Source organism: Lynx canadensis, chromosome B3 (genome assembly GCF_007474595.2).
Source record: "Lynx canadensis isolate LIC74 chromosome B3, mLynCan4.pri.v2, whole genome shotgun sequence".
In the NCBI taxonomy this organism is placed as follows: domain Eukaryota; kingdom Metazoa; phylum Chordata; class Mammalia; order Carnivora; family Felidae; genus Lynx; species Lynx canadensis.
The window spans coordinates 61,753,984-61,766,601 of NC_044308.2; the positions used below are offsets into that span (position 1 = coordinate 61,753,984).

The following is a 12,618-nucleotide window of genomic DNA, read 5'->3' on the forward strand; positions in this document are numbered from 1 at the left end:
TGGATGGTCTTTTGTAGGTAGCCACAAATAGCCGAGTTTACTTATTTGACATTTTCCTTCTGGGAAGTCGTGCTTTCAACAATGGACTTCAGATGGTATTAGAAGACAAGAGAATTTTGAAGGTGAGTGTGTAAGCTGATTCCTCAGCTATTAAGATTAGCAACCAGGTTCTAATTACTCTGTCTTTGTCTTCTGATTCCTTAGGTTATCCATGATTGTCGTTGGCTTTCTGATTGCCTCTCTCATCAGTATGGAATTTTGCTGAATAATGTCTTTGACACACAGGTACATGCGGGGAAACCATAGATTCAGTCCAGCATATATAGCTTTTATAGGAAATAGGGCTTATCTGATGAGTGATTGAATTTTTGTGTGTGCCTCATTCTTGTCCACTTGTCATTTGGTGAACTGTGAAAGCACTACAGAAAAGTTACTTAAAATTATTTAGGATTTTTTCCCCTCATTTTGCTCCAGAATTTGTCAAATAAGAAGCAAACTCTGGGGCATCTGGATGGCCCAGTTGGTAGAGCATGTAACTCTTGATCTCAGAGTCATGAATTTGAGTCCCACACTGGGTGTAGAGATTACTTAAAAAATAATAATAATAAAATCTCAAAATTAAAAAAAAAAGAAGCAAGCTCAATATTCTACAGCATTCAAAAACTCAAAGGATTTGGAGGTCATTCAGAAGTCTGACATGAATCACTTAATGTGAGGTAAATAATCACATCTGTGCCTTTAGCACATATGTATCAGTTAGGATTGATGGCTAGTCAGCATGTAGCTCAGAGAAGCAGGTTGTCTTAGATATGCCCCCAAAGCCTATTCTAGGCCAAAATAGCCTGAATATATGTGGTTTTTCTCTGCTCTAAAGAACTCTAGAGAAATAAGAAATCCTTAGTTTATACTAACTAGCTCTTAGAGCTCATGTGTGTTTCTGGTTTGGCTGTGAGAATAGTAAAACCACTAGTTTTCATTATGTTTTCTTTAGGTTCGTCTAGTCTTCTAGGTTTATGCCAGTTAAAGGGACATGTTGAATACATAAGCCTAGTGCCTTTGGAGAGGTTTAAAATAATGAGTTAGCCAGTTATCTTTTTTTTAATGTTTACTTATTTTTGAGGGAGAGAGAGAGAGAGAGAGAGAGCACGTGCACATAAGTGGGGGAAGGGCAGAAAGAGAAGGAGGCAGAGGATTCAAAGCCAGCTCTGCACTGACAGCATTGAACCTGATGTGGGGCTCAAACTTAGGAACCGAAATGTGAGATCATGACCTGAGCTGAAGTACACACTCAACTGACTGAGTCACACAGTCATCCCTCATTTTATTATTATTATTATTATTATTATTATTATTACTATATTTTAAATAATCTCTATGCCCCAGCCAATTTAAAGAAAATTTTTTTTATTTTTTTCAATATATGAAATTTATTGTCAAATTGATTTCCATACAGCACCCAGTGCTCATCCCAAAAGGTGCCCTCCTCAATACCCATCACCCTCCCCTCCCTCCCACCCCCCCATCAACCCTCAGTTTGTTCTCAGTTTTTAAGAGTCTCTTATGCTTTGGCTCTCTCCCACTCTCACCTCTTTTTTTTTTTTTTTTTTCTTAAAGAAATTTTTAAGTTTATTCACTCAGAGAGAGAGAGAGAGAGAGAGCATGCACACGTGTGCGTGTAAGTGGGGGAGGGGCAGAGAGAAAGAGGGAGAGAGAATCAATCCCAAGCAGGCTCTGCACGGTCAGTGCAAAGCCCAATATGTGGCTGGAACTCAGAACTGGGAGGTCATGACCTGAGCTGAAGTCAGACGCTTAAATGACAGCCACCCAGGCACCCATATTTTTTTTAATTTTTAAAAAATTTTTGGGGTGTCCGGGTGGCTCAATCAGTTAAGCATCTGAGTTCGGCTCAGGTCATGATCTCACAGTTCATGAGTTTGAGCCCCGCATCAGCCTCTGTGCTGACAGCTCAGAGCCTGGAGCCTGCTTTGGATTCTGTGTCTCCCTCTCTCTTTGCCCCTCCCCTGCTCACGCTCTGTCTCTCAAAAATAAACATTAAAAAATTTTTTTTAAATAAATAAAAAATAAAAATGTTTAAATTAAAAAGTTTTTATTTTAGTGAGAGAGAGTGTGGGCAAGTGGGGGAGAAGGGCAGAGGGAAAGAGAGAGAGAGAGAGAGAGAGAGAGGGAGAGAGAATCTTAAGCAGGCTCCATGCTCATCAGGGAGCCCAGCATGGAACTTAATCTCATGACCATGAGATCATGACCTGAGCCCAAATCAAGAGTCAGATGCTTAACCAGCTGAGCCACCCAGGTGTCCCCTAGCCAATTATTTTTAGCAGATATTCCTAAAAGTTCAATTTTATGTTGTTAAATGTAGTTCATGTTTGCTCTTTATATATCTGCTCATGATGAACTTTATACCATTTCTCTTGTTTACATGTTCCTTGGACCTTCTTTCAGGATCTTTCACTATATGGAAATTATGTCTGGCTTCCTCCAAAATTTAAGAGAGAAGGGTGCCTGGGTGGCTCAGTCAGTTAAACGTCCAACTTTGACTCAGGTCACTATCTCCTGGTTTGTGAGTTTGAGTCCCCACATCAGGCTCTCTGCTCTCAGCCCACTTTGGATCCTCTGTCTCCTTGTCTCTCTGTCCCTCCTTCCCACTTTCTCTCTTTCAAAAATAAATATGTACATATAAAAAAAAAGATTCTCTGCCTCTGCCGCTCGCCTGCTTGTGTGCACACATACGTGCGTGTGTATGTGTGTATGTGTGTGTGTGTGTGTGCGCGTGCTCTCTTTCAAAAAAAATTAAGTGGTGCCTGAGTGGCTCAGTCAGTTGGGCATCTGACTCTTGATTTTGGCTCAGGTCATGATCTCATGGTTTGTGGGTTTGAGACCCTCACTGGACTCTGTGTTGGCAGCGTGGAGTCTGTTTGGGATTCTCTCTCTCTCTCTCTCTCTCTCTCTCTCTCTCTCTCTCTCTTTGCCCCTCTCCTGCTTGCTCTCTCTCTCTCTCTCTCTCTGTCTCATAAATAAATAAATAAATAAACATTTAAAAAATTAAAAAATAAAAACTTCTTTAAAAAAAATAAAATGTGGCAGGGGCACCTGGGTGGCTCAGTCAGTTAAGCATCTGACTTTGGCTCAGGTCATGATCTCACGGTTTGTGAGTTCGAGCCCCACATCGGGCTCTGTGCTGACAGCTCAAAGCCTAGAGCCTGCTTCAGATTCTTTGTCCCCCTCTCTCTGCCCCTTCCCTGCTCATGCTCTGTCTCTCTTTCTCTTCCAAAAATAAATAAACATACATACATACATACATACATAAAATGGGGGTGCCTTGGCGGCTCAATCAGTTAAGACTACGATTCTTGGTTTTGGCTCAGGTTATGATCTCATGGTTCATGAATTCAAGCCCTGCATCTGGCTCTACACTGATAGCGAGGGGCCTGCTTGGGATTCTCTGGTTGCCTCTCTCTCTGCCCCTCACCCACTCATTCTCCATCCCTCCCTGAAATAAATAAACTTTGAATTAAATTAAATTTTTTTAATGTAAGAGAATTTCTCATTGTTCTCCTGAGGCCATCAGGCTTTTTTTTTTTTTATTTTTTTATTTTTTAACATTTTTATTTATTTTTGAGACAGGGAGAGACAGAGCATGAACAGGGGAGGGTCAGAGAGAGGGAGACACAGAATCCAAAACAGGCTCCAGGCTCTGAGCCGTCAGCACAGAGCCCGACGCGGGGCTTGAACTCACGGACTGTGAGATCATGACCTGAGCCGAAGTCGGCCGCTTAACCAACTGAGCCACCCAGGCACCCCAACTTTTTTTTTTAAATGTTTATTTTTGAGAGAGAGAGAGAGAGAGAGCACAAGTGCAAGAGGGCAGAGAGAGCGAGGAAGACAGAATCCGAAGCAGGCTCCAGGCTCTGAGCTGTCAGCACGTTAGGCTTCTTGATTAGACCCCATATGGAGACGTTGGCATATCTTTCCATATTTTCTTTTCACGTTTCCATAGTACAGGAAGCAAGAATTCAGAATTTTTCCAGTTTTTTCCCTTTAACACAATGTATTGATTTCCTATTGCTTTTGTAACAAATCACCACAAATTTAGCAGCTTAAAGCAAAATAAATTTGCTCTTTGACGGTTCTGGAGGTCAGCAGTCTGAAATCATTTTCACTGAACTAATGTCAAGATGTCAGCAGGGTTGGTTTCTTTTGGAGGCTCTGAGGGGAGTCTCTTTCTTTGCCTTTACAGGTGTTACCTGTATTCTTTGGCTTGTGGCTCCTGCCATCTTCAGAGTGCACCACTGCAACCTCTGCTTCTATCACCCGATCGCCTTCTCCCGTGACTATAATCAAATCTCTCTGCACCTCCCTCTTATTGTTACATTTAGGGCCCACCTGTATAATTCAAGAGAATCTCCCTACCTCAATATCCTTACCTTAATCACTCCTACAAAGTCATTTTGCCATATAAGATAACATTGACAGATTCCAGGGGTTAGGATATGGATGTCTCTGGGGGCCATTATTTAGCCTGCCACACACAGATTAAATAATATGTCCAATTCTTAATTTTTTTAAAGATTTTACTATTTTTAAGTTATTTTTACACCCAGCATGGGGTTTCAATTCACAACCTTGAGATCAAGAGTCGTCGAATGCTCTACCAACTATGCCAATCAGGTGCCCTTCCATTTCTTAATTTTATTCGCTTTCCTTACCAACACTTTCCCAGAGTTGCTGATAAGTAATACAAACACTTATTGAAATTTATTTTCCTTTCTCCATTGTCTAAAGGCACCAAAGAGTAATAGATAACTGTAAGGCAGGCAAATAAAAGGAGTAGAAGACAAAGTAGACAAGGATACATTAAAGTTGGGTGATCCTTTTCCTTTTTTTTTCCTCCTAATTTTTTAGAATAAGTTGACTGAACATCTTTTCTGTTGGCATTATCTATCATGTGGGTCTTTGGGGAAAATGGTATTTAATGACATTTTTCTAAATATATTTCTATTTATGCCATGAGATAGGTCTCTATAAATATTCTATATTGTACAGACAAGTCTTTTTTTTTTTTTTTTTAATGCCACAGGTAGCAGATGTCCTTCAGTTTTCCATGGAAACAGGTGGCTTTCTTCCAAATTGCATCAGTTCTTTACAGGAGAGTTTAATCAGACACCTTAAAGTAGCCCCTAAATATCTCTCCTTTCTGGAAGAGAGACAAAAATTGATTCAGGTGGGTATTAAAGAATGTCCCACATGACATTAATTTTTTCAAGTGTTTTGTGAGCAGGATTATCATCATATTATATAGACAACTGACAGTTGTTATGTAAGCATATGAGCATTGCCAAAATCTTAATTGTTTCAAATGGAAATAGTTTGTGATCTCAAGTGAATAAAAGCCAGGATTCAGATTTGTACTCTGAAATAAATTTGCAATTCTCCAGGGGAAGAGAATTCCCATATTGTTGGGAATATGGATTAAGGTGATGGAAGAAAAATCATCCCAATTATTTCTCCAAAAGTAAGGTAAATTTTCCTTAGTTCCTAATAGCTCTGCCTACAAACTTAGGTCATGACTATATTGGCCTCAGTTTTGGTCCTATAATTAAGTCTACTTCAGTTTTGAATGGGAAGTCCTGATTGATTGATGGGTCAATTGATTGATCCACCTCTCTCTTTCTCTCACCCTCCCATTCCATCTTTTCCCTCTAACATACACACACTCATACATACATGAATTGTTTGTGTATATTTTCGGAAGGCTAGCCAGAGTGTGAAGATAGAAGATAATAACTGAAGAAAATGACAGTAACTCCTAAGCAACTCTTGAATAAACATTTACTTTCTTTAAAGTTTTGCTTATTATTCAGAGAAAATTGTTTTGGTGTTTCTAGGAAAATCCAGAAGTGTGGTTCACACGACCTCTTTCACCATCTTTACTGAAAATTTTGGCCCTAGAGGCTACCTACCTACTACCCCTTCGTTTGGTACTCCTGGATGAGATGATGTCTGACCTAACCACCCTTGTGGATGGTTATCTAAACACCTATCGAGAAGGGTCCGCAGATCGCCTGGGAGGCACCGAGGTAGGTACAGCTGTCTGTGACTGTATTTTTAGGACTTCCACTTCTGTCTTGGTCCTCGTGGAGGGCACAGTGATGCCCACTTTTCACAGCTACAGCAAATCCTGAGGCCAACTTGGTAATAAATATTTTTGAAGGGGCTATAGCTTGGGCTTAATTCATCTCTTTGAGTACTTTTTCACAATATTAAGTTATGTTCTGTCAAGGAATGAATAAATTTAAGATTTAATTACTAATTTTTAAGAAGCCAGCATAATGTAACAGAACTGTAGACCTGGAGTTGGCAAACTATAGCCCTAAGGCCACGTCTGGCCCACAGATTGTTTTATGCAGCTCGAAGGTAAGAATGGTTGTTATAGTTTTAAAGGATTGTTTAAAAAAAGTGTATGCAACAGAGAGCATTTGTGGCTAAAATATTTATTATTTGACTCCTTACATAAAAGGGTTACAGTCTGCTGCTATTAACCATTTTCACTTAGGAATACTGAAGCAAAATCCTAAATAAAGTAATAGCATTTTTGGTATGATCCCTACTTAGATGTATTATACTAATACATCTTTTAGTATCTTTTAACGTGCTGCTGGTTTCTGCTTTACTATTAGCAAATTATTCATTTTACTGGAACAAACAAAGTCTTATGATTATCTCATGCATGCTGAAAAAAATGTAACTTTCCTGTATTTTGCTCTCACTGTTTAACAACAACAAAAAATTATAAAAATTCTTGCATACCTGGTTTGATTGGAGAATTTAAATATCTCTCATTTATCATCATAAAACTAAGGAGTTTTATAACTTTATTTTGTTCTCACTGTTTAGTGCTGAAAAAATTTGGTAATATTCTATATACATTACTGATTAAAGTTGGAATGCGTGATAAAACATATATCACAAGCAAGAAGTCTACATAATGTTTGATTGGGAACACTAACAGCATTCCCATTAATATCAAGAAAATACAAAAATTGTGACTACCACAACTACTTTAACATTTTTTTGAAGCTATTAGCCAATTAAATTTGAAGGAAAAAAAAAAGACAAACTACAAAAATTGAACAGGATGAATCACAATTATGCCTGGCCTATGATACAACTGAAAACTGAAGAAAATCAATGGAAAAAGATTACCACAAAGGAACAATTTAGTAAAATGAATACTGATATAAAACGTGATAGCTTTCCTACATCCATACACACAGCAAGAAAACATAATGGGAGAAAACATCCACTTATATGATTGTAACAAAAGGTAGAATACCTAGAAATAAATATTATAAGAAATGTGAAATATAGAGATAAAGAAAACATTAAAATATTACTGAATGACATAAGAGGACTTAAATGAATGGTGACACTATTTTTAGCAATCAGTTATTCCTGAATTAACTTTTGAATTTACCTCTATTCTAAGAAAAATATTAACAGCAGCTTTATTTTTGCAAACTATGATTGTAGTGTTTATAAAGATAAATATAAATAAGAATAATCCTGTCAGCTATGAAAACATTTAAGTCTATATTAAATAAAACAGGTGTGGGGCGCCTGGCTGGCTCAGCCAGTAGAGCATATGACTCTTGATCTCGGAGCTGTGAGTTTGCCACTTTGGGTACAGAGATTAGTTAAAAACAAACAAACAAAAAATTAAAAATTAAAAGTTTGTGACTGGTACGTGTGTAGGCAGATCAATGGAAAATAGTAGAGAACCCAGCAGTAGCTCCAATATATATCTATCGGTATGGTTGGGATAAAGGTAGAATTTCCAATTAATGATAAAAAGATAATTATTCAATAAATGGCTTTAGGCAATTGACTAACTATTGTAGGGGAGGAGATCAGAGTTGGATTACTATTTCTTTTATTACCAAAGTAAACTCCTTGGATCAAGTATTTATGTAAACAGTGAGATTATAAAATTATTGGAGAAAAAAGAATTAAAAGAAAATTATTTCACAATAAGGAATGCTTTTCTTCCCCCCACCCCAATTCATTGAGGAATAATTGATAAAATTAATTGTATATAGTTAAAGCGTACATTGTGAAAATTTGCTATACATATACATTGTGGGAATCATTATTGACACTAAGATAATTAACACATTTGTCACCTCATATAGTTAACTCTGTGCGTGTATGGTGAAAATGCTGAAGATTTGATCTCAGCAACTTTCAATATACAATACCAAATTATTAACTATAGTTACCATACTGAACATTAGACCTTCAAAATTTATTTTTCTTGTAACTGAAAGTTTGCACCCTTTGACCTACATCTCCCTCTTTTCCCTTCCCCCCCATCCCCTTGCAACCCCCATTCTATTGTTTCTATGAAATCAGCTTTTTTTTTTTTAATTCCACATATAAGTGATACCATACAGTATTTGTCTTTCTCTGTCTGGTTTATTTCACTCAGCATAATGCCCTCTAATTGCATCAGTGTCACAAATGGCAGGATTTTTTTCTTTTTTTATGGCTAAATAATATTCCATTGTGCGTGCGTACGTGGGTGTGTGTGAGTGAGTGAGAGAGAGAGTAACATTTTTTTTTATCCATTCATGCATTGATAGACACAAGTTGGCTCTTATGAATAATGCTACAATATAAAGGGAGTGCAGATGTCTCTTTGAGATAGTGCAGTCATTTCCTTTGTATATATACCCAGATGTGAGATTGTTGGACTGTATGGTAGTTCTATTTTTAACTTTTTAAGGAATTCCATACTGTTTTCCATAATAGCTATACCAATTCAATTTCTATTCCTGCCACCTGTGCATAAGAGTTCCCTTTTCTCCACATTCTTGCCATCATTTTGATAATAGCCATCCTAACAGGTCTGAGGTGACAACTCATTGTGGTTTGGATTTGCATTTCCCTGATGATTGGTGATGTCAGATACATTTCATATACCTATTGGCCATTTGAATGTCTTCTTGGAAAAGATGTCAATTCAGGTCCTTCGTTCATTTTTAAATTGGATTACCATTTGCTATTTTGCTACTGAGTTGTATGAGGGAATGCCTTTCTATGTAATGCAGAAATACTCTGAAATCATAAAAGATGAATAAATATGAGTTTAAAATTTTTGTTTGGTGGAAATACTGTGAAGAAAGTCAAAAGGCAAGCAACCTGGGAAAAATTATTTGCCTCGTGTAACAAAGAGAACATTTTCTTAATATGTTCTTTATTGTAGCATTTATGTAATGACAGAATACTGGAAACAACCCAAATATCCATCTATATGGATTTGGTTAAATAAATTATGGCATATCCATACAGCCCTTAAAAATGCTACTATAGGGGCGCCTGGGTGGCGCAGTCAGTTAAGCGTCCGACTTCAGCCAGGTCACGATCTCGCGGTCCGTGAGTTCGAGCCCCGCGTCGGGCTCTGGGCTGATGGCTCAGAGCCTGGAGCCTGTTTCCGATTCTGTGTCTCCCTCTCTCTCTGCCCCTCCCCCATTCATGCTCTCTTTCTCTGTCCCCAAAATAAATAAACGTTGAAAAAAAAATTTTTTTTTAAATGCTACTATAGAAGAATGTCCAAGGTAAACTTTATGGCTTAAAAAATCAAGATGCAGGGGCACCTGGGTGGTTCAGTCAGTTAAGCGTCCAACTTTGGCTCAGGTCATGATCTTGCAGTTCGCGAGTTCGAGCCCTGCATTGTGGAGCCTGCTTTGGATTCTGTGTCTCCCTCTCTCTGCTCCTCCCCCGCCCATGCTCGCTCTCTCTCTCTCTCTCTCTCTCTCAGTAATAAAGAAACTTTAAAAAATCAAAATGCAGTAGGATATATAACACTGTTAACCATTTGTATAAAATAATTTTTAGAAAGAGTTATCAAAATAAAAGTTTGAGAGAAAACAAAAATTGAAAAATGCAATCCAATGAGAAGATAAATATTTAGTAAAGGATATTTATACACACATAATCACAGATGCATAGACTATCTTTGGGAGGCTACATAAGAAATTGCTTTTTAGAAAGTGCCCTTGCTAAGGCAATTGGGACCTCAGGTTGGAGGGAACACTTCTAATTGTGTAATCTTTATACATACACACACACACACACACACACACACATAACTGTGGATTCAAAATATTTAAGTTAAGGGGCGCCTGGGTGGCTCACTCGGTTGAGCCTCCAACTTGAGCTCAGGTCATGATCTCATGGTTCATGAGTTTGAGCCCAACATCAGGCTGTGCACTGACAATGAGGATCTTGCTTGGGATTCTCTTCCTCTCTCTCTGCCCCATTCCTGTGTGCTTGCTCGCTCTCTCTCTCTCTCTCTCTCTCTCTCTCTCTCTCTTTCTATTTTCTCAAAATAAATAAACTTAAAAAAATTAAGTTAAAATATGTTTGTTAATAATAAAAAAAAATAGTACTACTATAGTTGAATACACTAGAGGGAGCTATAAGAACACATTTGAGTTGATCCTCACTTACTAAATACTTTTAAGTGTAGTGCAAGTGATTTTAAGGACCATATTTAGAAGTTTGGTTACAGCAGACTTGTGTTGTTTTCTTTTCTTAGCCTACATGTATGGAGCTTCCAGAAGAGCTTCTTCAACTCAAGGATTTCCAGAAGCAGCGCAGAGAGAGAGCTGCAAAAGAATATAGGGTGAATGCACAGGGACTCCTAATAAGGACAAGGGTACATCCAAAGAAATCAGTGCCAGAGACAGCAGGGAAAGAGGGAAAAGTAGGGTTTTCCTTACTTTGTAAAAATTCTGTACTAAATGAAACTCATCATGTAAATTTGCTGAAAGAAGAATCTAAGAATAAACAGACTTCAACAGAAACTCAACATGTACCTCCCATGAAGGAAGAAACCAACGAGGATTCTATCAATAAACTCATTTGCCTTGAGTCAGAGAGGCTAGAGGACCAGAGAATAGCTCAGAAAGAACACAGTAAGACACCCAAACAGGAGTTTCAGACAAGTTTATCTTTGAAAGAGGAGATAGAACAGTTACTGATGGTGCAAAACCAGGAAGATCTAAAATGCACAAAACAAGATATTTCAGTGTCTCCTTCCCTTCCTCAGGAAACCAGAGTCTCTCCAAGTGACACCTTTCATCCTTTTAGAAAAGCCGTGTTTCCTACGTTTCCTCCCTGTCCAGCCTTGGAGAAAACTGATTCTTGGATAAATCCCTCTCCAAATCTGTCTTAGAAATGTGCGATTTGTTTTTGAGACCATGAAGGTGGCTCACTTCTTCTACCAGCAGTACCTTCCTCAGAGCTTAAGTTTGTCATGTTGGAAATTTAGTTTTGCCTCAGTCACGAAGGAACGCCTTAGGGAAAATGATATTCTATTGCTTACTTCTACATGCCTGGAATTTGATTAGAATGGGAATGAATAAGTTAAATAATGGAAGAAGTAAATTTTTTTATTATGTCACTGTGTGGAAATATTCCCGGTGGTCAGAGCAAATTATTTCTCATAATTTGGGTTTGGAGGATTTGAGGAGGGGAAAAATCTCGGGCTTAGTATCTGGAAGCTATATGCTTTTAAACTTCTTGTTTTGTTTTTGTTTTTTTGTTTTTATTTTTAATAATTTAAGCTCTGTGCCCAACCTGGGGCTCCATCTCACAACCCCAAGATCTGAAGTCACATGCTCTACTGACTAGCCAGCCAGGCACCCCTACTTTTAGACTTTTGTTGTATTTTTTGGTCTGAAAAAGGTTGGTAAAACTTTTGCCAATAAGTTTAAAAAAATTGGGAACTGATAACTTTACCAATACTTTTTTCCTGAGTACATTTTCCTAAAATATTAACTTTAATTTATCAACTGTACCTCAAAAAAGCTGAGAAAATACCGACTTTTTAAAAATTTTAATGTTTTGTCTGTGTCATAGACAGACACTAGTTAATGTTCTTAACAGGCATCAGTATCCCAGTTTTAATTTCTTTTGATTCCCTTTACTTTTAGAAGGTTTTGTCCATTTTTGTAAGAAAGCAGGGGCTTCTTTTGAGTATGTTTATTGTGTAAACTTAAAGTTTGATTCCCCTCTTTTGCCTGGAGTTGGTATACTTTTTTTTTTTTCTTAATTTAAAAAAATTTTTTTTTCATTTTAAGTAGACCACACCCAATATGGGGCTTGAACTCACGAACTTGAGGCTAAGAGACACATTTTTCTACCAACCAAGCCAGCCAGGCACCCAGTTGGTATACTTTTTTAGGGTGAAAGGAAGGCAGCTTGTACGGAGCCCTTTTTATATTGAATACTTGCAAGGTGCTCACGTTCTATTGTATACAATAACCAATAAACCTGTTTTGGCATTGGATTATCTCTTTTCTTCGTTTTATCACAGTAGGAATATGTTAGAATATGTCTGGATTTCTCGGTCCGGAGTCCAGTCTAGAAATCTGTAAGTTGACTCTCATACAGGTTCTATTATTTATTGTGCTTGTAGGAAACTTAGGGACAGTCTACAATTAGAAACATCCTTGTCTGCACTCACTGATTCTATTATGAGTGCCATTGAAAGACTAGTTGTGCCCTTCCAAACTCCAAAGCCCAGATCTAGTCTAA

General features: G+C 37.8%; 1 protein-coding gene across 1 annotated transcript in view; it reads left to right on the forward strand.

Annotated features, from left to right (window-relative positions):
- Window positions 1-11,635, forward strand: part of EXD1 (exonuclease 3'-5' domain containing 1) — a 35,565-nt gene extending 23,930 nt beyond the window's left edge. Inside the window, exons 7-11 of the mRNA XM_030320264.1 lie at window positions 18-122; window positions 205-285; window positions 5,096-5,239; window positions 5,904-6,095; window positions 10,616-11,635. Coding sequence (XP_030176124.1) covers window positions 18-122; window positions 205-285; window positions 5,096-5,239; window positions 5,904-6,095; window positions 10,616-11,254 — 1,161 coding nt within the window. The 3' untranslated portion in view covers window positions 11,255-11,635. The remainder of the gene's footprint in view (window positions 1-17; window positions 123-204; window positions 286-5,095; window positions 5,240-5,903; window positions 6,096-10,615) is intronic.
- Window positions 11,636-12,618: the final 983 nt, after the last annotated feature.